This window comes from Cherax quadricarinatus, chromosome 39, assembly GCF_038502225.1.
Source record: "Cherax quadricarinatus isolate ZL_2023a chromosome 39, ASM3850222v1, whole genome shotgun sequence".
In the NCBI taxonomy this organism is placed as follows: domain Eukaryota; kingdom Metazoa; phylum Arthropoda; class Malacostraca; order Decapoda; family Parastacidae; genus Cherax; species Cherax quadricarinatus.
In genome coordinates this window covers 12578588-12604992 of record NC_091330.1, presented here as the reverse complement: position 1 = coordinate 12604992, position 26405 = coordinate 12578588, and the positions used below count along the sequence as shown (strand labels likewise).

General features: G+C 36.0%; 1 protein-coding gene across 14 annotated transcripts in view; it reads left to right on the top strand.

Annotated features, from left to right (window-relative positions):
* The window catches only part of Csk (C-terminal Src kinase), a 457260-nt gene extending 431139 nt beyond the window's left edge, over nt 1–26121 (top strand). For all 14 annotated transcript variants that reach the window (XM_070092392.1, XM_070092396.1, XM_070092386.1 and 11 more), the window contains 5 exons: nt 506–667; nt 3569–3764; nt 4211–4297; nt 4528–4620; nt 12826–26121. In XM_070092392.1, coding sequence (XP_069948493.1) covers nt 506–667; nt 3569–3764; nt 4211–4297; nt 4528–4620; nt 12826–12912 — 625 coding nt within the window. In that variant the 3' untranslated portion in view covers nt 12913–26121. The remainder of the gene's footprint in view (nt 1–505; nt 668–3568; nt 3765–4210; nt 4298–4527; nt 4621–12825) is intronic.
* The last annotated feature ends 284 nt before the right edge of the window (nt 26122–26405 follow it).

Here is a 26405-nt window from a genome sequence, read left to right as displayed (position 1 = left end):
AGATTCACTACTCCCTATGTATAAGCTAAGGATGAAAATATATTTTAAGTAAATAATGTGTGTACTGTACATTCGTATCATTCTTTTTTTAGGCCTAGCTCTATTGCACACTTAATATGATACCTAAATATACAAAATTTTTAGTGTAAACATGTCAGGCCTTTATGTGTATTTAAAAGTGAAACAAAAGGTGATTCACTTTATGGCGATTTTTGCTTTACAGCGGTAGCCTAGAATCTAACCCAATGTATAATCGGGGCCCTCCTGTAAAGAGTTGCTTCAGTCATGAATTCAATTGCAAAAACATTACGCTGTAGCTTATGTGTGGCTATAAGTTATTTGCCATACCCAGTATTTAGCAGTTTGGTTGTATTTAGGCAAGTTAAAATGGTTATTTATTTACAGTAGGAAATATTATACTGTATCTTATATGTCTACTGTTACCATCATTTGTAAAGTTGGTATTACCAGAATTAATAACAATACTGCTTTTCTTTATTCACAGGAGTTTAAAACACAATAATTTAGTGAATCTTTTGGGCTTAGTATTTGAAGATTCTTGCATCCTTCTGGTAACAGAGTTCATGAGCAAAGGTTCCCTTGTTGATTACCTACGATCACGAGGAAGACTACACGTTACTAAGCAAGACCAGATCAACTTTGCATGGTAAGTCATAAATCAGTTGTTCTGTTATAGCTCTAATCTAAATTTCTGTTGTAGAGATTTTAATATTTAAATTGTACAAATAAGTAATTAATTAAGTCATCAGACACTAAAACAAGAGAGCGAAGAAAAGGAGTGAATATATGAATATAGGGTGTGTAAAGGTAGAAAGTTGAAAGTGAACATGGATAAGAGTAAGGTGATGAGGGTATCAAATGATTTAGATAAAGAAAAATTGGATATCGCATTGGAGGGAAGTGAATATTTTCAGATAGTATTTTGGAGTTGACTTGTCAGCAGATGGGTTTATCAAGGATGAGGTTAACCATAGAATTGATGAAGAAAATAAGGTGAGTGGTGTGTCAAGCTATCTGTAGAGACAGAAGGGAATGTACGAGAGTACAGTGGTACCAACACACTTATATGGGTGTGAAGCATGGGTTGTAAATGCTGCAGTGAGGAGGCAGCTGGAGGCAGTGGATATGTCATCTCTAAGGGCAATGTGTGGTGTAAATAATGTGCAGAGAATTCGTAGTGTGGAAATTAGGAGGTGTGGAGTTACTAACAGTATTAGCCAGAGGGCTGAAGAGGGGCTGTTGAGGTGGTTTGGTCATTTAGAGAGAATGGAACAAAGTAGAATGACTTGGAGAGTGTATAAATTTGTAGGGGAAGGAAGGCAGGGTAGGGGTCGTCCCCAAAAATGTTGGAGAGGGGGTAAAGGAGGTTTTGTGGGCAAGGGGCTTAGACTTTGAGCAAGTGTGCGTGAGTGAATGGAGACATACGGTTTTTGGGACCTGATGAGCTGCTGAAGTGTGAGCAGGGTAATATTTTGTGAAGGGATACAGGGAAACTGGTTAGCCGGACTTGAGTCCTGGAAATGGGAAGCACAATGCCTGCACTTTAAAGGAGAGGTTTGGGATATTAGCAGTTTGGAGGGACATCTAAACTGTCGTATGTGAGCACCTCTGCAAAGACAGTGATTATGTATGAGTGATGGTTAAAGTATTGAATGATGATGAAAGTTTTTTCTTTCTTTTTGGGTTTTTCTTTCTTTTTGGGACACCCTGCCTCGATGGGAAAAGGCCGATGTTTAAAAAAAAAAAAAGTGATTCTTGCGTTCAGTATTACTTACAAAGAAACCGAGTCTTTGTGTGTGTGTGTGTGTGTGTGTGTAATTGCCTATATGTGGTTCCAGGGGTCGAGTCTTAGCTCCTGGCCCCCACCTCTCAACCTGCAGCTTGTCCTTCTAGCTTGTCCTACCTGCCTCCACCATGTCTTCATTGACATCATTCCAATTCCCAACCACCCTGAGACTGAAAAATTACTTCCTGACTTCCCTGTGCCCCCACATCTCAAACTGCTTATCCCTGTCTACTCTGTCAATTTGTGTAGATATTTTGTATGTTTTTATCAAGTCTCCCCTGGTTCTTCTGTTCTCATTAGATTAAATTACAAAGCCTCTTCTCCCAGCTTGTACCCCTTAGCTCTAGAACTAGCCTCATTGCATTCCTCTGTATTTTCTCTAGTTTTAACGTGCCTTTTCAAGTGAGGTGATTTTGATGGTGCTGCATACTCCAAATGGGCCTAATATACGTTGGCTAATGGAGCTGGAATGATTCTTTGAAGGCTACTCGTAGATTTGCCAGACGAGCATTTACTGCAGAGGTTACTTGGTTGATGTAAGCCTAGGGCAATATGCTTGGCATTATGCTCACTCTTAGTGTGTTTCTCTATGAATAAAGTCTACAGCCTCTGTCTCCCTTCCCAGACAATCACTCATCATTTCCTTGCTCTTAGGTACTCTTTGATCCAGTGAAGTATTTCCCTGTTATTCCAGCCTATTACCTTGCATGGTATGTCATAGCAACTGGTCTGTTGTTCAGTGTTTTCTGTCTCTTTTCTTAAATTTAGTAACTACAGTCATTGTCTTCTCCATGGGGAAGTGGAACAGAATTCTTCCTCCATAAGCCATGCGTGTCTTAAGAAGTGACTAAAATGCCAGGAACAAGGGCCTAGTACCCCCTTCTCCTGTATACATTACTAAAGTTAAAGAGAGAAACTTTTCTTTGTGGGCCACCCTGCCTCAGTGGGATATGGCCAGTTTGTTGAAAGAAGAAGTCATTGTCTTGCAGATCTCTGGCAACTGTCCCATATCCACTGACTTGTAGATCCTAGCTAACAGATCAGATAGAGACGGCTGGTGTGCAGAATCCATGGTGATGCTTTCAGATTCCATTGCCTTTTTTGTATCCAGATCCTTCAGAAATTTCATTACCTCTCCCCTTGTATTAAGTTTGTTCTTCAGTACCTGTTGATGTACTCTGTTCCCTAGGCTTTCTGATATTGTCCCTGTTTCCATTGAGAAATAATTTGATCAAAGTTTCATAGGCTTGTCATTTTCCACAGGTTAACCTTTCTTCACTCAGATTACCTGGTCTCTTATTGTCTGTCTTCTGATATGGCTGTGAAGCAGTTTTGGTTCAGACTTGGCCTTTGCTGCTGTAATTCTCAAATTGTAGCTCAACCTCTCTCCTCATCCAAGCATATTTGTTTTTAGCTAATCTGCTAACCATTGACAAAAGATTATTATTGCAATGTATCACGAATCTCATGCTACACAAAAATCAAGACAAGCGAGAAAGTCCAGAAACTCATAATGGAAGTATGCAGATCAAGGACATTGGCATGAAGAAATACCACCATGGATTGGGTATAAGAAAATGTGATAAACATAATAACTATGAACTGAATACAGGATACCACAAGCACAGTTCTGCTCTTATAAAAACAAATTGGTAATTGCATAAATGTATTCACATCAAACACATTGTCTATAACTATATGTATCTTCAAATTTTTTTTCAGGCAGCAATATTGTGCATTGATCATTTGTCCTTTTGACAGTGACACTTGTAGTGGTATGGCATACTTAGAGTCGCAGAAGGTAGTTCATCGTGACTTGGCTGCTCGTAATGTTCTTATAAGCGAGGAGGGTGTAGCCAAGGTATGTGACTTTGGTCTGGCCCACGAGATGAACTTCAAGTTGGATGGAGGGAAATTCCCAATTAAATGGACTGCACCTGAGGCTCTCAGACATAGTGTAAGACTTTTTTTTGTGTGTGTGTGTGTGTATGTGTGTGTACACATACACACACACCTCTTTTTATCTCTACCTACTCGACTATATGTAGTCAGACTAGGGGCTCTCATCAGAGGCCACAGGATCAATCTCCAGTACATATTCCTTATACACTTGTTTTCACAGTAACTGTATTTTATGATGGTGGAAGAGTATCTTTTTCGGGTCATCCTGCCTCGGTGGGAGACACCCAGCATGTTGAAAAAAATATTTTCCATGGGGATGTGGAGAAGAATCCTTCCTCTGTAAGCCATGTGTGTTGTAAGAAGCAGCTAAAATACTAGGAGCTTAACCACTTTACAATATTGATTTCTCCAATTAATAATGTAAACATGAGCATATATGAATGATATATATTAACAAGCAATCCTTCATTCTGTAATGTGGTTAAACCTTTTCTTTTTCAGAAATTTTCAAACAAATCAGACATGTGGTCCTTTGGCATTCTTCTTTGGGAAATTTATTCATTTGGCAGGGTTCCTTACCCACGAATTGTAAGTAGTTTTTATATAGGCATATTTTTTTTATAAATTATATATTTTCTTTTTGAAGACCTAAATAATTTAGGGTTGTTATCATTAGTTATAAATTTATTCTAGACACAGAATCTAATAAATGACAAAAACTGAAAAAAAATAAAAAATGTTTTCAAGCTTATTTAGGTCAGGAATGTATCATTTTATTTCATTAAATGCCATTTTCAAGTAACTTATTAATTGTGCAGCCACTGGCAGATGTGATGAAGCATGTAGAAAAGGGTTACCGCATGGAAGCTCCTGACTGTTGTCCACCCGAGGTGTATCAATTGATGAAAGAGGTAGGTAAAAAGTATGTTCTTACAATAGTGAATAGTGATACGAGATTTCAAGAAGTTGAACAGGTTCCTTCGACAAATGCCAGATTAGCTAGGTTGTGATGGCTTTATTGGCCACTAGCACAAATGGCCTGGTTGAAGAGCACTCAAAACTGGTCATAGGTAAATTTTAGGTAAAGAATAGCTTAAAAAAAATTAATATGAATCTTAATTCACATTTTTGGATATTATTTATATAGTATTTGAAACACCTTAACTCAGATTTTCTTAACCCTTTGACTGTTTCGGTCGTATATATATGTTTTACGAGCCAATGTGTTTGACATATATATACACAAAAATTCTACCGGCTTCAAATCAAGCAGGAGAAAGCCGGTAGGCGCACATGTGAGAGAATGGGTCTGTGTGGTCAGTGTGCACTGTATAAAAAAAATCCTGCAGCATGCAGTGCATAATGAGAAAAAAAATCTCCGGTCTTGTTGTCGGATTAACCCGTAAACGGTCCAAGCAGATCTACATTCACATGTGTAGTGCTCCAAAAGTAGATCTACCTTTTTTTTACATATTTTCAAATATAACAAAAAAAAAGTAGATCAAAGTTTTTCTACATATTTTCAAATGTAAAAAAAAAAAAAGATCTACTTTTTTACATACTTTCAAATGTTGAAAAAACGTATATATACGTTTGAACCGTTTACGGGTTAAAACACTAACTTTGAGATGTATTTTCGTATAGTTTTTATGGTTATATTCTCGTTTCCGTAGTCATATTTGATAGAATGGAAAACATATTGTAGAAATAGAGGTGATTTTGATTGGTTTTACTATGAAAAGGACCTTGAAATGGAGCTCAAAGTAGGGGAAATGTTTGATTTTTTCCAGTGTTCAAGAGTAAACAAATGATGTCATTGTCCAATAAATGTCCAACTAGCCATTCTCATATGCAGTCATGAATGGGTTGACATTACAGTGGTCCCTCAATTATCGTCCTTAATCCGTTCCTGGAAGTGGGACTATTATTGAAATAGACGATTTTCGAATCAATTTTCCCCATAAGAAATAATGTAAATCCAATTAATTCGTTCCAGACACCCAGAAGTATCAACAACAATTTTTTTTTTTTACCTAAAAGATAGATTTACATGCACAAAAGAATGAACATTCAACATGACAGTTACCTTTATTGAAGGCTGTTGTTGATGAATGGAAGACAGGGAGGAGGAGAGAGGAAAGAGAGGTTATTGTTTGGAAGGGGAATCCCCCTCCATAAGGACTCTAGGTCACTTCAGGGGTCACTTCCCTAGCATAAATATAGATTTACATGCAGAAAAAAATGCCAAATAAATGTAAAGCACTAATAAAATGTATAAATGAACATTGGTAATAGGGGTAGTTAATGAGTGGAACGGTCTGCCTAGTAGGGTGATCGAAGCTAAAACATTGGGTAGTTTCAAATTTAGGTTGGATAAATACACGAGTGAGAGGGGTTGGATTTGAGTCGGACTTACACCTGAGCTTATTGCTTGGGTAGCATTTGTTCTATTAGTGGGTTGGATTTGTGAAGGACTGGCCTAGTATGGGCCAGCATGCCTGTTGCAGTGTTCCTACTTTCTTAAGTTCTTATTTAACATCACATTTACCAGTAGGGTGATCGAGGCTAGGACCTTGGGTAGCTTTAAGAAGAGATTGGACAAATATATGAGTTGGAGGGGCTGAGTTTGATTTGTGTCATTGGGTACGGGAGTAAATTCTTGGGTAGCTTTGGGTAGAGGTCATTTTGATAAGGACCTGCCTTGTATGGGCCAATAGAACTGCAGTGTTCTTCCATTGTTATGTTCTTAGTGGGAAGGATTGTAAAGGACCTGCCTAGTATGGGCCAGCAGGCCTACTGCAGTGTTCCTCCTTTCTTATGTTCTTATTGGAGATTTGTTTGTGTGAGGGAGGGATGGCAAGTTTATTGTTGGAGAATATGACACTAATATCAACTCTATGGCTTATTTATCTATCACAATTCAACTAATATGACATAATAAACAATATTAATAACATAGAAACATGGAATATACTCTAGAATGAATAAAATAAGTCATTACGTATGTCATGAGAGGTGTTGTGTTGTGTTGTTGTTGGGTATATAAGGGCCACTGAGTGTAAGCCATCCATAATGGTGGTGAAGCAGCAGCTGAGGCGGCGGTGTTTTCTGTAGCCCTATATAACTCCAACAACATTGCAGAAGTTGGTAGAATCGCTGAATCACTAAAGAAGGAACCCTCTACCACCATCTCTACGACCTTCTACCACTATTACGACTGTTACCACCATCACTACTACCTTCTACCACTATCACAACTGCTTCCACTCTACCACCACCACCACCACCACCTTGGTATTTTTCTACAAACTTTTTCATAAATTATGTGTTTCTCACATTCTTTACCAAAGGGCTGGCACTAGAAGCTTTCTTTGGAGCCATGGTAGCTTATTTAGCACTTGCAAGTACTAAAATCAATGGAATATTATGAAATATTTCGTAGGAGCATGTGAGGGGACCGTCGCTCACTGGTAAACAATGGCACACTGGCTGGGAAGGCAGGCCCAGGTGGCTCAGAGCGTGAGTACCCGTCCTGGACGAAGGACGATTAGCGAGTTAACGGACCATTTGCGAGCCAGTGTTTAGACGAAATATCGGGACTATTTCCGAAATAAACGACTTTCAGGCCGGACGATTATTGAGGGACCACTGTATTTATACAATTATTACAATATTGCAGTAGTCTGCATAACAGTAAATCTTCTATTTTTTGTTTGAATAAAAATTCAAAATAGAAAGCAAGAGTAATATCAGAGGGGACTGGAGATATGACTGATGAACAAAGAAAATGTTATTTTTGAGCCAGGAATGTCTGCATTGTTCATTCTGGACCCTATTTTGAAATTGGCATATTTTTTAACTTGCGTGAAATTGGCCGAATTGCCAATTTCTGACCACTGTATTGGGTAGTTGAAATTGGTAAATGGGCAGTTTCTTGTACTCAATCAATAGAACAAATGGAGTTCTAAAGAAATAGTTATGAGTTTGGTTGACTGGAACAATGGAATTAGCCCAAAATAGGGCTCAAAGTGGGTGAAATCGCCGATTTGTAAATATCGCCAAGGTTGCTAACTTCACAGGAGCGTAATTCTGTAAGTTTTCCATCAAATTTCGTACTTTTGGTGTCGTTACCATCGGGAAAAGCTTCTCTATCATTTCACAAGAAAAAAATCATTATTTTTTTTCAAATATTTTGCGACACCAGGAAACACCTCAGGATTTGGGGTTGCGACAGTCAAAGGGTTAATTATCTGTACAATCTTCAACCAAAATATGTCCTTACTGGTTATCACTGACTCCAAATTCAAAATTTCACTCAAATCCATTAAAAACACTTTTGAGAGTAAAATTAGAGAGAATGAGTGTATGGTTATTTTTAGATAAAAGAGATGACACTTGACATATAATTACAATGCTGATTCTCATTTTAATTGGGGAAAGTGCTAAACCTGTAGGGATCATATACTGCCTGGGAAATGGAAGGCATTCAGGGTTGATGCAAGAAAGAAGACAAGTTTAGTTACTTGGATCAAGAGCCTACCCAGCATCAGGGCACCTCCCTTAGTGTGGTTACCATATTGATCATGCAGTACTACTATGCCTATACTGAAAATAGTGTTCTTAATGAATTGTATAATTTCAGCCTTAACCCTTTCAGGGTTGATACCCCTGATCTCAGAGTTGAAGAATTTAAAAAAAAAAAAAATCTCATGAAATGACAGAATTTTTTCCCCAACGTAATGAAACCAAAAGTACAAAATTTGGAATTATGCTCTCTCAGTCTTGGCGGTCTCAGCATTATTTACACACCAGCAGATTCACCCACTTTGAGCCTTATTTTCTGCCAATTCCAGTCAACCAAACTCTTTAGCTGTTTCACTAGTATTCCTTCCACCGATTGTGTATAAGACACTTCCTATTTACCTATTTCAACTACCCAATAAAGTGATTAGAAATTGGCAATTTATCCAATTCCACAAAAAAATTAAAAAATTACCTATTTAAAAATAGGGTCCAGAATAAACAACGTAGACATTCCTGGCACTAAAACAAGCATTTCCTCTGTTCATTGGTTATGTCCTCAGGCCTCTCCTATACATTGCTTGCTTTCCATTTTAAACTTTTGTTCAAACAAAAAATAGAAGATTTACTGTCTTGCAGACTACTGCATTATTGTAATAATTGAAAAATAATGTCAGCACATTTGAGGACACGTATTAGACTGGCCTCTTGGATCCCTATTGGAAAAGTGACATAATCTGTGTGCTCTGGAATATTGGCAAAAATTTAATATTTCTGCTACTTTGAACTCAAGCGAACTTCAAGTGATTTCACCCAAACCCAGTCATACTGGCCAACACTGTTAATGCCGAATTGCAGAAAATATCCACCTGGATGATGACTAATAAGTTTACCCTCAATACTGACAAAACCTATTTCATTCAGTTTGGAAACAGAGCTGCAAATGTTCCACTTAACATAATGCTAAACAGATTACCCATCACAAGACTTACAGAGGGAAAATTCCTAGGAATCCACCTTGACAGTAGCCTCAAATTCCAGACACATATACAACAAATTTCCAAGAAAATCTCTAAGACAGTAGGCATACTATCAAAGATATGGTACTATGTTCTGCAATCAGCTCTCCTTGCACTGTGTCATTCACTCATCTACCCTTATCTCACATAAAAGCTTTGTGCATGGGGATCAACAACACTAAATTGCCTAAGGCCACTAATAACCCAGCAAAAGGCTGCAGTCAGAATGATAAATTCCCACTCCCAACAGCATACTCCAACAATATTCAGAAGTCTAAAACTGCTCACCGTAAAGAACATCCATACTTACTCTTGTGCCTACTACATGCATAGAACACTACACTCAAACTTCTCACCAACCTTAACAGGTCACACAACCCTAGCACAAGACAAGGATCTCTTTTTGATGTACCCCGTGTCCATATCACATTGTGTAAAAACTCTATGCACATAAAGGGCCCCAAAATTTGGAATTCATTACCAGTAAATACTAAAGTAACCCGGTCTGAACATCAATTTAAGACTCTTCTCAAAAACCACTTATTCACCCTAAACTAAATACAGTGGAACCTCGGGTTACAAACGCCCCACCATGCAAATTTTTCAGGATACGAACTGTCATTCAGTCAATTTTTTGCTTCAGGATACGAAAGAAATTTCAGGATGCGAACTTCCCCTTCAGGGGAGGTTCCTTAAGTGAATAAATAAATAAAATATATATTTCTTTGCAAAGGTTACAATGTGTGTTTACATATAATATGACTGGAGCAAAGAAAGCCGCTATCATGCTGAGGCATTTTGGGCAGAAATGCCTACTTAAGACTACTTAAGTCTAGACAGGTGCAAAGTGTACTAGTAGTAGTTACCAGTATTTTGCTGATGGTGGCACCAACTACTGGCAACCTTTTGAAGTTTCTCCTTTCTGTTATTATTAGTAATAGTAGTAGTAGTAGTAGTACGTATGTATGTGGTGAGGGGCTCTTGATCTAGGGAATTTGATCTGTGCTCGAGGTCCCTAAATTAATAATAATAATAGTAATTATTATTATTATAATACTTACTAATAATAATGATAATACATAATAATAATCATGTATAATATAATAATAATATAATAGTATGTAATAATAATAAAATAATATAATAATACATTCAATAATAATTATAATAATAATAGTACATGTATGTACGTACTGCTTATAATTTAGTTTGACAATACCACCACCAGACAGCAGTGTCAGTGAAAACAATGGTCACCAGTGCACATGTGCTTATGGAGTTACCCTCGTGGTGCAAGGAATTCTCGTGATTTCCTTACGTTTTGTGCAGTTAATTCGCCAGATTTCTTCTGACCATGGGTCCTAAGAAAGCAAGTGCAGTGGACAGTGCCGAGAAGAAAAAGAGGATGGTTTGCATGGAATTAAAGCAAGAAATGATTAATGAGCACAGACTAGGTACGAGGGTTGAGGACTTAGCGAGTTGAGTACAAGCATAGCCCCTCTACTATATGTACAATACTAGAGCAGAAGGAGTCTATAAAGGCTATAGTGTCAGCAAAGGGTGTTACAGTAATTTCTAAGCAGTGGACCTTTGTCAGTGAAAAGATGGAAAAGCTGCTGTTGACATGGTTGACGGAGAAACAGCTCACAGGAGATATGTAGTGTAGTGAGATAAACAAAAATTGTACATAACAGTTCTTAAGATTATTATTATTATAATAATCAAGGGGGAAGCACTAAACCCATAGGATTATACAGCACCTAGTGGGGGAAAAGGTATTCAGGCTTAATTTGGGGAACTGGAGCACAGATCCAATTCCCTAAATCAAGAGCCCCTCACCATCATCAAGGAGCCTTCCTTGAGGGGCAGTTCTTAAGAAAAGTGTGAACTCCTGACAGGATATGCCACTCTGCATTTCTTCTCCAGTTAGCCTCACAAACTACGTTTTCATAGCGAGAATGCGCAACTACTCCCGACCACAATCCTCCTCCCTCCGCCGTCCATGTAATGACATATTTTATTCATTCTAGAGTGTGTATCAAGTTTTTATGTTATTTATATTGTTTATTATGTCATATTAGATGAATTGTGAAAAATAAATAAGCCATAGAGTTGATATTAGGGTTATTTTGTCATGCCTCCCAAGAGCACGAATTCAGCTGGAACAAATTAATTGCATTTCAATTAATTTAAATGAGGAAAATTGACCCAGCATACGAACAGGTCCACGGAACGGATTAAATTTGTAACCCGAGGTTCCACTGTACTCAATATTTAACTTTACCAAAAAATCTCCCAGTTACCTAAATCTTAAAACTTCAAAACGTGATGCCCAGAGTTCATACATTGATTAAAACTACCTTGTAGTATAAATACCTACCCAGTTGTAGCATTCTCATACTGTAAACTACTTTCAACAACTCACAATGTTATATTCCCATAATATAATTTCAATATTTATTATTGAAACTATTGTAATTTGAGTAAAATTACTGTGTACTATATTATTATTATAATCAAAAAGAAGCGCTAAGCCACAAGGGCTATACAGCGCTGCACTGTGTACTATAAATAAACAAGATGTACAACTTAAACTATGTACAATTTCTTTAGTATTATGTAGTCTGTAAGCCATTAAATTAAGTCTGTCCATAATGCCTAGGCATGATGATGACTCTCTTTGCACTGCAACTCATTTTTGTAATTTCATAATCTCAATGTAATCTTGCAAAGAAATTAAAATTAATTGATTGATTGATTGATTGATTGATACTTTCATTCTTGAAACCATCAGAATCATCTCTATTTCTGTAATATATCTTCTGTTCTATCAAATAAGGTCAAACTAAGAATACAACCATAAGAAAATACACCATAAAGTCACTGTTTTAAACCAATAACACAGTTGCAGTTTTTTTCCCATTATGAGCTGCAGGATTTTTTTCATATGGTGCACACACTGCATAGACCCATTCTCTTATATCTAGGCCCAAACTTACTTCTCACAGCTTATTTGAGCGAGTTGAGTTCATTCAGATAAGTTGTGAGCTTCGAAGCCATAGTACTATGGGACCCACCCTGAAAGAGTAAAGTAGACTTTAAATTTACCACCAAATTTTATGTAGGTTATTGCCCTGACTTGGTCAGTATAATTTTTATGTTAATATAATTTATAAAAATTGGAATACACACTAAAGAATATGTAATGATGCACAAGAAGCTTCATATTTAAATTGCCTCAGATTTGGTACATTCATCTTTAGATGATGTCAGATGTACGGACTGAAAAACCAAATGAAGTTTTATTCAACAGTAATTACTAATTATTGGACACAGTTTCTCATTGGGTAGGATATACCTTAAATATATGGGGGTTATTTTGAATAGATATTAAATGATCATTTAAAAGAGCCCTTTTAATTCCTGTCCCATTTCTTACAATAGGCAATTTTTCCATTATTTTCCTCTAGTGAGTGAGACTTGATTTTTATAAATTTTACTTACTGGTCAGTTTTGTTTCCATTATTTAAATTTGAAGTATTCTTATCATGATTTTAACTGCAAATTGTCTTTCAGTCTTGGAATTTGGATCCCCAGCTGCGACCCACATTCCACGAGGCATATAAGCATCTAGTACAGCTGCAGCATTCAACTTTGGCATGACCTAATCTGGGAGCATAAGTATATTCAAATGGTGCCAATCGTAGATAGTGATAGCTGCAGTGATCATTTTGGCGTAGTAATAGAAATGAATAGTTGCCAGATAGAAGAAATGGGTGATATGCACATTAAACAAATATACTGCTAATAGACAGTGATTGTTGCAAAATAGTGTCTCCAGTATCTTGAAAAATTATACTGGACTGAAGAAACTACTGTAATGAATTTCATTACATGTGTATAAAACCAATCAGGTATTAGCCCAGGACACCTGAGCCTCTTATCCCTCCACACTTGCTTCAAATAGTGTCTTGTCTTGAGTACATGACAATCTAAGTTGAATATCTTTCCCTTATGATTTATTTTAGTCAGCCGTTATATAGAGAAAGAATGGATGTGTATTTGGTGTCAGTATTTCATGTAATGGCCTCTTGCTTTAGGAGATGGTGCAACATGTCATTTCTCCTTCCCAGTACTGTAGCTTTATATAGCAGTGAGAAAGGAGGATTGGTGGAAACTATTTGCTGTATTTGGAAATTGTGTATGTTCCTGTGTAGTGTACAGCTGACAGAATATTATTGGCACTTGTGTATTATAATCTGTATATCTTCCTGATTTATCTTGCATATATCAGCAATGTGTGCTTTTTGTAGCTCTTGTATCAGGCCAAATTCATTGTAAACACACTTAAGTTGAGTTTTGTTTTTGAAGTGTAACATTACAGTTAACCACTGCACTTACATAGGAAAAAAAAATTGTTGCTTGCTGAATTTTTAGCTTTACAAAATGTATGTATTTTTAATGAAAAAAAAAGGTAAAAAATTTCAGCAAGCACTTAAATGTTATGAGTGCAGCAGTCAACAGTTTTGTAGCATGTTGCTTAACCTGAGTGTGTTAGAGTATGGGCCTTGATGTCAGATAATTTAAGAAAAGCAAGGCTAAAATCTGACCTAATCACATGTTTGTGAAAATGTATCATGTGATTATTTTTTATGGTTTTAACCCTCTAACTGTCCAAACGTAGATCTATGTTTGCGTGCACAGCGCTCCGCCCTTGATTTTCTCCATAAGAAAGAATGTAAAAAAAAAAAAACGTAAATCTATGTTTGGACAGTTTAAGGGTTAATGATATTGAGAATTCTATAATGTTATGATATACGTTATACTCCATGATTGACTTTAATGTGCATATAATTATGTAAATGGCCACAATATATCGACAAGTCTATTTTTGAAGTTATGAATTTTATTTTTAAATATATTTTCATGTCTTCATTCACATCATTTAGATATACAGTACACTGATTAATTTGTTAATATGTGAAATATTTACTGTAGTTCAGGATAATTAGCTTGCAGTTTTTAAATATACTTTATATTTTCCAGTTTAATGTTCTCTCTTTTTAGGACTCAAGTCAGTAGGATATGCATATCAATGCAAATGAGACTGTATATCTTGTTGTGCAGCCTGTGTGTTGCTCCACATTTTTTATATATAATATTAGTATGTATCTGATGTTCAACAATGTGAAATTTAACTTATAACTTCAAAAACTTACATTAAGGGTGTATTTTCATGTTATTAGATTTTGGTAGTTGTACACCACCTGAGGGGAATGGAAAGCAATTAGACTTGAGCCAAGAAAGGGAAGGAGAGATTTAATTCCTAGTATCAAGAGCCCCTCATTAGTATTAATGAATCTCTCTTGAGGGGAGGGTTACATGTAATTGTAAACATTTAGGTTAGGTAGGCCATGTTATAAAAATTACAAAAATGCACCTTTCATGCAAGGATTACAAGCCACAAGTTAAGATTTAATTTGAACAGTACTTACCAGTATTACGTATAAGAATTAGGACAATGAGAATAAAGTATATTGCTATTAAGCCTGTGAAACGAAACATTAACAAGTCACAAAATACCCAGACTTATGAAAAGAAAAGTTAAAGTGGCATTTCAGTCCACCCTGGACCATTGTTGCAAATGGGAGAGAGAGAAAAAAAAAAAAAGAAAACCAGAGGACAGGTCGGATAGTAATTAGGGGAAAATAGTAGGACTAGTAGTAAAGTAATGAAGGGAAAAATTACATCAAGGTGAAGATCAGAGTCCCTAAGAGACAAGAGCACTGCAGTAGGTCTACTGGTTTATGGTAGGAAAGAAAATGAAAGCAGGAAATACAGAAGACAGATCAAGAGGAAAGGCAAAAGTCATGAATGTTCTGATTAGAGCACTTGACAATGTATTGAGAAATGCAGGAATGTCTACAGACAAAGATTCACGTTAGGAATGTCTGTTAGGACTGATTCGACAAGATAACGCCTATGAAGGCTAGAATGGTAGATGGTTTTAGTAGACAACCAGTTTATAAGTTGGCTATGATCTCTAACAGCGCTGTATAGCCCTTGTGGCTTAGCGCTTCTTTTTGATTATAATAATAATAATATGATCTCTAACATGACAGAAAAAGAGTACTGTGTCACCAAACACTTGGTTTATGCCAGAGAACGATCAGTTATACTGAGGTACTGAAGAGGGCAAGAGGAGAATGAAAGGGACATCGGAAGCATCAGTGACAGGAGATGAAGTAAGAATTAAATTACCACTTACTATTTTAGTTTGGTGAAATGCAAGTTTGATATCTAGAGAACAGTGTTGAGATTTTGCAGATTGAAAATATAGGAAGGCAAAGTACAGGAATGTATGCAGGAGAATTAATTTCAGAGAGTAGGTTCCCTTTGCATGGGAGAAGGCAGAGTTTATGATATTGAAAGGATAGCCAAAGTGAAAGAGCTGCAAAGTTGAGAAATTGAGGATCACAGATGCACATTGTAACCCTTATAGAGAATAAAATTGAATTGAATTTGTGCCCCCTCATACCTGTAATTCTCAATTTCTCGACTAAAATTTCTACTCTTTTTCCTTGACTGCCCTTGCTAAGCAGACTTTCTCCCCTCATAAATACACTTCTGTACTTTGCCTTCCCTATATTTCCAATGTACATTATTATTATAATTAAGGGGAAGCGCTAAACTCGTAGGATTATACAGCACCTGTTCCAATGTACAAAATCTGAACATTTTTCATTCTATAATAACACACTTGCATTTCACCATTCATCATATTCTAGTGCATACTTCTCCTGCCACTGATTCCTTAAGGCATCTACTTCATTCCCTTCTAGTCTTGTCTTCAATACTTTGGTGAAACTGGTTGCTCTCTTTTTGACTTTAACACAACAGAAAGTGTCAACTTGCTAACAAAGACTTTTCTGTCATGTTAGAGATTACAGCCTTCCTAAAAACTGGTCCTCTGCTAAATCTAGCTGCTCCTCTAGCCTTCACAAAATGTCTTGTTGAATCAGTTCTTATACACAACATTGGTAGCGTGACTCATAGTCCTGGTTTTATTTCTAGACATTCTTGCCTTTTTCAGTACACTGACAGATGCTCAAATCTTCAAAACATGCATGACCTGACATGATCTTTGCTGCCTCACCTTTCCTCTTGACCTGTCTTTTGTATTTAACTTTTTCCTACTATGGGCAAGTGGACCTACTGGCAAAGTTCCTCTACCCCTTAGGGACATGGGTTAGTCTCGAGTTATTTTGATATTTACTACCTTAGAATGCAATTTACCTTCATTATTCTATTATTAATCCAGTAATAATGTTGGTAGAATTACCAACAATATGTAAAGTACAAGGACACAAGTGCAACTAATGTGACATTTTTATTGTGGCACCGTTTCACTCCTGGAGAGCAAAACGGTGCCACAATAAAAATGTCACATTAGTTGCACTTGTGTCCTTTTACCTTACATTATTAATCCTGCTGTAGTACTCCTCTGTTCTTTTATGTTCTAATACCATGGGGAAGTGGAACAGAATTCTTCCTCCGTAAGCCATGCGTGTTGTAAGAGGCGACTAAAATGCCGGGAGCAAGTGCCTAGTAACCACTTCTCCTGTATAAATTACTAAATTTAAAAAGAAAAACTTTCATTTTTCTTTTTGGGCCACCCTGCCTTGGTGGGATACGGCTGGTTTGTTGAAAAAAAAAATTAGTACCATTATTACTAATTGTTTTACTACTGCTAAATTACAGTATTACTATTTCTACATCTAGTACTACCATCATTACTACTACTACTGGAACTTTTACTGTTATCACGGTTGGTGCTATTTCTACTATCACCTTCTCCCTCTCTGGTTTTCTTTGCTCAGTTGTGACTTGACAGTGGTCCAAGACAGACCAAAACATCATAACTTTTGTTGCACAAGTGTGGGTATTTTATGATATGTTTCAGCCATGTTATTGTGACCTGTATTCTTCATATTAGCCAAGTGATAAAATATCAGCAAAGGCTGCAATCAAGCTACCTCTCAAGTACAGACAGTCCCTCAACTAATGAAGAGCTAAAGTTATAAAATCAAAAGATAAATCAAGCTTTTCCAAATGCTGTACTGTGTACTTGTATTATAAAACTTCACAGCACTGTATGACCCTGGTAGGTTTAGAGCTTTTCGATTATAATAATAATATAAAAATTCAGTTATGGTCCAGGAAAAGTATTTTGACTGGGAACAAAAATTAACCAATATAAAATTACAGTATATCAATAAATGAGAAATTCAGTTACAGCTGTTATAAATATATTTAGGGGGAAGCATTAAACCTGTATTACTCAAACAGGACCTGGAGAAATGGAAAGCAATCAGGTTCAATTCAAGAAGGGGAGGAAAGGTTAAATTCTTCGCAATAGGAGCACATCACTGGCATCAAGGAATCTCCCTTGAGGGACCATCTGTGATGAAAAAAAATTTAGTACATTACAGCCTCTCCTCACTTAGCGACATACTTGTTTACCAACGACTCGGACTTACAACGGGCTCTCTGACCAGTATGCATACCTAATGTATATTAGAGGTGATTTCCTCTATTCTGTTTATTTCAATATACAGTACACTACTGTATAAACTTTTAAAATACCAAAAATGGTATAAATGGTGCAAAGGTGACATTAAAATAATATCAAAGATGGCTAACACAAACCCACTACCATTATAGTATGCTCCTCACTTAGCGACGAATTCGTTTAACGACGTGGGTAAGTGAGGAGAGGCTGTATTGTAATCGTAAGCCTTCTAGTCTGTGCTTTAATTTCATCATTCAATATTTTAAAACCAATAAAGACATGTCATATGAACAAAAATCTTCAATTATACACTTTCAACCTTACAAAATTTGGTATACAAAGTCCATATTCTTTGTACTAAATTTTGTTAGGTTGAAAGTTTATAATCCAAGATTCTTTGCTTACACGAACATATCTTTCTTTGTCTAAACCTTTAGATGATGATGAAATTAGAACACAAAATAGAAAGTTTCATGATCTTACATAATTACTAGTTCATTATCACAGCTGAAGACAAAATGCTGATTTATTGATTATAAATATCTTGTATCCATTATCAAAACTAATAAAATTATATGTTATATATAAACATTAACCTAAATAAGGTCCAGATGACTGAAGTTTTTTATTTATAAATAAATGCTTATTACCAGTCCATATAGTATTACTAAATTTTGTAATTATTTTGAGAATTACAATTTGGCAAACCTAAATTAATTTGACATGTTTTAAGTCCTAACTGCACGGGGGCCATCAAGGCTATAAACTAACTCGCAGTATATTCTAGTATCTAAATAAGGATTAAAGTAAATTCTTATTGAATATACAGTGGAACCTCGGTTTTCGTGATTAATCCGTTCGAAAAAGTCTGACGAAAACCGAATCATACAAAAACTGGAGCAACATTTTCCATGAGAAATAATATAAATCCGATGAATCCATTCCAGACACCCAAAAATATTAACAAAAAATACATTTTATAGAGAATAACTATAGTTTTACATACAGAAAACAATGAAAAATAAATATAAATGACTTAATGAAATGGATAAATGAATATTTAACATCACTTTTACCTTTATTGAAGATTCTTGTTGGCGTATGGAAGACAGCGAGGAGGAGAGGTTTTTGTTTGGAAGGGGTATCCCCGTCCATAAGGAATTCAGGTATCAAGCCCTATCTGGGGTTACTTTCCTTCTTTGTCTTTTACTGGCACTAGGACCAGCTTGAGAGTCACTGGACCTCTGTCACACAAAAAATCTGTCCAGAAAAATCTGTTTCTGGCTTCTCTAAGATTTGCCTAAAATGGGACACTCCACTGTCACTGAACATGTTGCAGACACAGCTTGCAACAACTTTGTTAGGGTGATATTTCTCCACAAAACTTTGCAACTCATTCCACTTGTCCTTAATCACCAAAGAAGGCACATTCTCCCCTATCTCTTCCCGAGTCACTAATGCATGGGATGCTTTGTGTGGGCGCTTGATTCCGGGAACTGAGTGGCAGAGTCATGCGGGCAAGCGGACGAGTTTAGTACGGACCATTTTCGACCGTACGAAAACTGGGAGAAAATTTTGATGAAAAAAGTTGTCAAAAACTGAATCGTATGAAAACTAGAGCATATGAAAACCGAGGTTCCACTGTATACATATGTACACAAAACTAATAATGTACAGGTTTTATAAGGTGCAAGGTGATGCATAATAACTGTACTAGAAGATTAAAGAATATTTTGATATTTTTAGAAAAACCTAAAGGGATGGGAGTGTCTTTTGTGATAAAGGTGAGCAAAATGACAATTTTTACAGAATTTGAGAATAGGACAAGGGAAGAACTATTGTTTCTAGACACATGAAGATTTAGTGCATTATTGTGAAAACAATGATAAACATTGACATGATTGTTATTTGGCTTTAGTTCTTTGGTAGATTAAATGACTCGATGGATTTAGCAATTTCCACGATAATAATCATCTCTAGCAGACTACTAATTGTCAAAAGACTACTCTAGCAGACTACTAATTGTCACATTTATTTTGAAGATGGTTATTGTTAGGCAGCATTTTTTCTCAGGCTATTCCACATTCTTGGACCTTTCAGTGAAATGGCAGGAGAGATTGCTCTTTAAGAGTATAGACAGTAAAAACTGCTGAATAGCTAGCCTTTGTTCCACTGGATTGACTACAATTCTGATCTTTTGGATTTCATTTGGGATAAAGTGGAATATAAACTGTTATTATATCTTAGCTATATATACAAGCAACAGCCTTATAACCAATGAATCATATGAGTTGCACTTGTTTAAAAAAGAAAGCAATGTGAGGTTTCATTTATGACTGATTCATTTCAAGAAAACTTGTAATATGAATCCTACAATATATAAAAAAAAATTACAATAGGCTACTGAAGATGAATTCCTGGAATTGTTGTACAAATTCAGTTTAAATTAAATCAACATGCCTAAAATGAACAGTTAGTTAGGCTTAGAGCAGGCTATATGATTCTTGACATAGTACTGTACATAAATGAGGAACACTCTTAAGCAATAGTTGAAGTGGGAGCAAGATTTCAAACAATATTGACAAGTTAGGATTTTTTTTTTTTTTTTTTAGCCCCATGTGCTACCCACAGAAGGGGGATTGTTTAATTTATACCATGAGGAAACATGTGAATGAAATTTTTTTTTTTTGGGGGGGGGGGGGCAGAGAAGGGAAAAAGCCATTGCTCATGGAAGGACTTGCTGCAGTTACAGATCTCTTATTCAGGCTAGCCTGCTTGATGAAGGGCAGTATTATTCAAAAGCATGTGCTGAACCTTTATAGGCCTTTCAGTATAGAGCTAACCCTAAAATGTGCGAGTTATTACATTCATGGAAAGTGCTAAAGTGAAAGCTGTAAAAGAATTACTGTTCTTCAAAAAGCTTTCAGTAGCACTGCACTACTGATAATCTTGATCTTTTAACCTAATGGTATTTGAATACCTCTTAAAAGGTTTCCATTAAGTTACTACAATTATCCACATCATCATGCAAAAATTGCTTGCTATTGCTCAAGCTGTATTACTGTTTTTTTTTTTTTTTTTTTTTTTTGGGGGGGGGGGGGGGGGCTCTCCATGAAATGTCACCAACTCCGCTCACAACAGTCTTATCAATGCCAACAGCCTAGTCAGGGTTAATTATCTGCCTGTAAATGTTTAACTATACTTGAATCCAGGGAAGTCATTGACACAGGTCACATTTTTTTTCATGTGCTAGTAGACTGTCACTTCCATGAGTTCTAAGTATGATGGCTAATGGCAATCATATTAAACTTTTCCCAAAATGTTGCAAGGTGAATGTTTAACTTTCCTCTACTCTGAAGAAGTTATTGACTCTTTTTCCAAGATGCTCTAGATTATGGCCTATGAGAGATTTTATGGATGATGGATGTTTGCAATGGCTATCCTCAAAGGATGATTCATCCTCACATTTGGTCCAGGGTAACTCCTTTTTTAAGTAAGAACTTTACAGTGAATTGGATAGGTATGTGCATTATCAGTGAGGATCAATATTTTGTCAGCAATGGTGTTGCCAATGATGTATTTTTCAACAGCTGTGTAAAAATCCAAACAAAGCTACTCCTGAAATAAACATATAGTATTTAAGTTCTTGTCTTCACTTCCAGTACAACCCAGTTTCATCAGCTTAATCACTTGCTAGTGTGTGTAGTCACTTTCCTCACTGGTATCAGCACTTGCACCTTCATAAATTCCTGCCACCCTTGACTAGAAGTAAAACTATCCATTTGTAAACTTTGCCCATCCTTTAAATTTGAAAAATTTAAACCTTTGTCCTGAATAACAATAATGTTTAGAGAGAAGCTACAGAAATTTTGGTCTTCGGTTTAGGTATTGGGAACCTTATATCCTCCACTAAATTACTACTAGTGAGAGTTACTGTAGCAGCAATGATAGGATTTACATACCGAATATGTATTAAAACAATTCAATCACATTAAGAAATGACAGTAAACATTGGTAATGAGTAAATCTAGAACTTTGACATCAGACATTTTTTTGCCAGAATCAGTCTGCCGTAAAATAGCTCGTCAGCAAAAGCTCTTATTAACAGAGTAATAGGAAAAAGGGAGTGTATGATAATGACAACTGTCCACAACTCCCAAATTATGAAATTAATGATTTACAATCATCTGGTTGTCTTCTGAAGTAGTGGACATCGCCCACTGATGCAGGAGATAACTGGATAATAAGAATACAGGTACTGCAACCTGTAGTACTACAGTGCAGTACTGTATTGTATAATAATTTAGTTACTATAATTTACAGTAATTTTACTTACATTTCCATGGTGGAAAGATAGTGGTAACTCAGAATAACTTGCTCTGAGTCAGAGGAACTGTAAAGTTCTATTAGTGAAAATAATGGAGATGGATGAGAAGACATAGATGGCTAAGAAACATTTCTGAGAACCCCACATTTTCTCTTGGCACCACCACTTGCTTTAGAAAAAACATTAATTGCACTTTACTTAACATGTTAATAAGTTCACACAAAATGCTCTAAATCCAGGGAAATTAGAGATTAAATGACAAGTGTATGCATTAGTGACCACAACGAACCTGGTGCAGGTGGCCTATGGCTCCAGAACCAATGAAGATGTACAGGTAATGGACATGGTCACTTTGGCTAGTACTGCACAAAATGTTGGAGTAGACTGTCCAGCATTTTTTTTTTGTCAAAAACTGCCAAAATTCATTTATGAAAGGTTTTACTGTATTTGTAGCTTCCTCCTAAGGAACCTTCAACCCTAGTCACTTGATGACTGCTTGGAATTTATACTGGCCAAGGTAAGAAGCAGGACAAAAACAAAATATGAAAAAGCCCAACATGCACTAATGCCATCTACACAGCGTCACCAATTAGTCTGAACTTCTCAGAGAGAGAGAGACTGACTCTGCAAGCGAGTTATTCATTGATTGATTTGGCCAGCCCAAAAGGTAGATGCCAAGGCAACCTTAAGACATGTCATTTAATGAATCCTAGGGTGCTCTACATGTGTCATGCTTAATCTATTACACTAACACACTCATGACACCCTCATATAAAGAGGAATCAAACAGTAAAGAAGACCCTCTTACATTTGAAAGATTTTTTTTTTTTTTTTTAGAATAATGAAACTAGCATGAGACCTTCACTCATCGTAACATTTGCACATGCTAAGTGAAACACATTTTTAATCTCAATGCATTATTATCATTATTTCATGAGGGAGAAGCATTAAAATCATAAGGGTCATACAGCTCCTTGAGGAAAAGGAGGCAATCAAATTCAATCCAAGGGAGGATAGTTCTAATTCCTTGGATCAAGAGCCTTCACTGGCACCAAGGCACCTTCCTTGAAGGGACATTTACTATGCTGATTTGTTCCTTAATGTCTCAGGTTCATTTAAGCGAACATTAGTATAGAGGGGACTGCCTGTATTATGAAGAATAGTAAACATACTTCAGCACATTCATCATTTCTTAAAGGATTACCTGTAGCCTCTTACAGTGCTGAATTTGAATTTATAAAAAAAAATTGGCTAAATATTAGCAAATATTATAATGATATGTAACACATCTGGTTAGAACTTGTTGCAATACTTATACCTGATGCAAACTATGCTGGTCACTCAACTAATTCTTGACTAGTTTATTGCTCATTGATAGTAGGAATGTACCTTTTTTCCCCACAAGTTATCCTTTGAATAATTTATTCTTAAAGAGTCGCTGCCCATAAACTTTTATATAACAGTTTTGTGCTAGTTGTTTTAAATAGCATATTAAAAAAACATTTTTTAATGAATTCTGGAGTTGTTAATTTTTAACATATGGTTATTATGTACTTCAGGTTTAACTCTATCATTTTAGTACTGTAACAGCTAAACAGCAAATCTCAAATTTAAGAAAAATATCTTCCATAAATAATTATCATAAGAAATTTACAGATACATTAAATTAAAATAAATAATTCAGTACAGTACCTCTGTTATATGATAATTGCAGTGAATGTAGACAGGTTTAGATATCCTGGAATACAATGGAATAACATTCATGAGAATATGCATCAACCTTGATAAAATGATGAATTGGGATGATATTTGTGTAGAATTACTGGTTTAAAAATTCAAACCTTTCATGTTCAGAATACAGTAGTTGAAGATTCTAATGATTTATATTTGAATGTAAATGACAATTTTTTGTATGAACAGTGTAGTGTATATAATGAACAATACATATTCCAAAAGTGTCTCTTATTTTAAATTTTAATGAACTGAAAAGAAAATGTTTTTAAATAAATTTAAATTTTTCTTTTCCAGGAAATGCATTACAAGACCTAACCTTGATAGACATTTGTAGTAGTAACTATCACTGATAGTTAGCTATTGTTTCTGATTGTGTATGCAGTATGTAAACGTGGATTTACATTTAAAAAGTGTAGAAATGATTATTTGATGTAAGGATATGAATTACATGATTATTTATATTTTTAATATGTTAAAAAGCTGGAATAAATTTCAATTATGTTACAGGCTCTGTAAGTCATTATTTTATATATGTATGTATGTATGTGTTATGTGTGTGTGTGTGTGTACTCACCTAGTTGTGGTTGTTGGGGTCGAGTCGTGTGTGTGTGTGTGTGTGTGTGTGTGTGTGTGCATGCATGCGTGCGTGCATCTGTGTGTGTGTGTGTGTGTGTGTGGTGCCGAATAGGTAAAACTTGCAATTTTGGCTTAAATATTATTATTATAATCAAAAAGAAGCGCAAAGCCACAAGGGCTATACAGTGCTGCTTTGGCTTAAATAGCAATGCTCTTCTTGCCAAATAAGGCAAGTTAAAATTTGTGTATGCAATAACTTCCCAAAAATCATTTTGAACCTAACAGAAAAATATATTTCATTGTGTTTGTTTATTATTAAATTATTCTAAATTTATCTAAAATATATTTAGTTGGATTAGGCTAAATTAAATTATGCTTGTTATAATAAGGTTAGGTATGTTTTCTAAGGTTCTTTTGGTACAAAATTATTAATTTTTACATTACATAAATGAAAAATATATATCTCTAAACATATAAGAGAAAATTTTAGAAAGGACTTAATTTTAAATGAGTTCTTGCTAGTTGACCAGTTTTATCTATTTGGCATTATGTTATATTATTATATTTTATTATCACACTGGCCGATTCCCACCAAGGCAGGGTGGCCCGAAAAAGAAAAACTTTCACCATTATTCACTCCATCACTGTCTTGCCAGAAGGGTGCTTTACACTACAGTTTTTAAACTGCAACATTAACACCCCTCCTTCAGAGTGCAGGCACTGTACTTCCCATCTCCAGGACTCAAGTCCGGCCTGCCGGTTTCCCTGAATCCCTTCATAAATGTTACTTTGCTCACACTCCAACAGCACGTCAAGTATTAAAAACCATTTGTCTCCATTCACTCCTATCAAACACGCTCACGCATGCCTGCTGAAAGTCCAAGCCCCTCGCACACAAAACCTCCTTTACCCCCTCCCTCCAACCCTTCCTAGGCCGACCCCTACCCCGCCTTCCTTCCACTACAGACTGATACACTCTTGAAGTTATTCTGTTTCGCTCCATTCTCTCTACATGTCCGAACCACCTCAACAACCCTTCCTCAGCCCTCTGGACAACAGTTTTGGTAATCCCGCACCTCCTCCTAACTTCCAAACTACGAATTCTCTGCATTATATTCACACCACACATTGCCCTCAGACATGACATCTCCACTGCCTCCAGCCTTCTCCTCGCTGCAACATTCATCACCCATGCTTCACACCCATATAAGAGCGTTGGTAAAACTATACTCTCATACATTCCCCTATATTATATTATATATATACATATACATATATATATATATATATATATATATATATATATATATATATATATATATATATATATATATATATATATATATATACCTATACCTATACATACATACATATGCAAAACAATCGCAGACAGGTAATCTTAACAATGCAAGACAAGATTTTCAGCCCCCATAGCATGGCTTGTCTTGCACACACACACATATATATCTTTCTTTCAACACACCGGCCGTATCCCACCGAAGCGGAGTGGCCCAAAAGGAAAAACGAAAGCTTCTCCTTTTACATTTAGTAATATATACAGGAGAAGCACGCACACACACACACACACACACACACACACACACACACACACACACACACACACACACACACACACACACACACACACACACACATATATTTTTTTTAACAAGTCAGCCGTCTCCCACCGAGGCAAGGTGACCCAAAAAGAAAGAAAATACTTCCATCATCATTCAACACTTTCATCTTACTCACACATAATCACTGTTTTTGCAGAGGTGTCCAGAATATAACAGTTTAGAAGCATATACATATAAAGATACACAACATATCCCTCCAAACTGCCAATATCCCGAACCCGTCCTTTAGAGTGCAGGCATTGTACTTCCCATTTCCAGGACTGAAGTCCGGCTATATAAAAATAACTGGTTTCCCTGAATCCCTTCA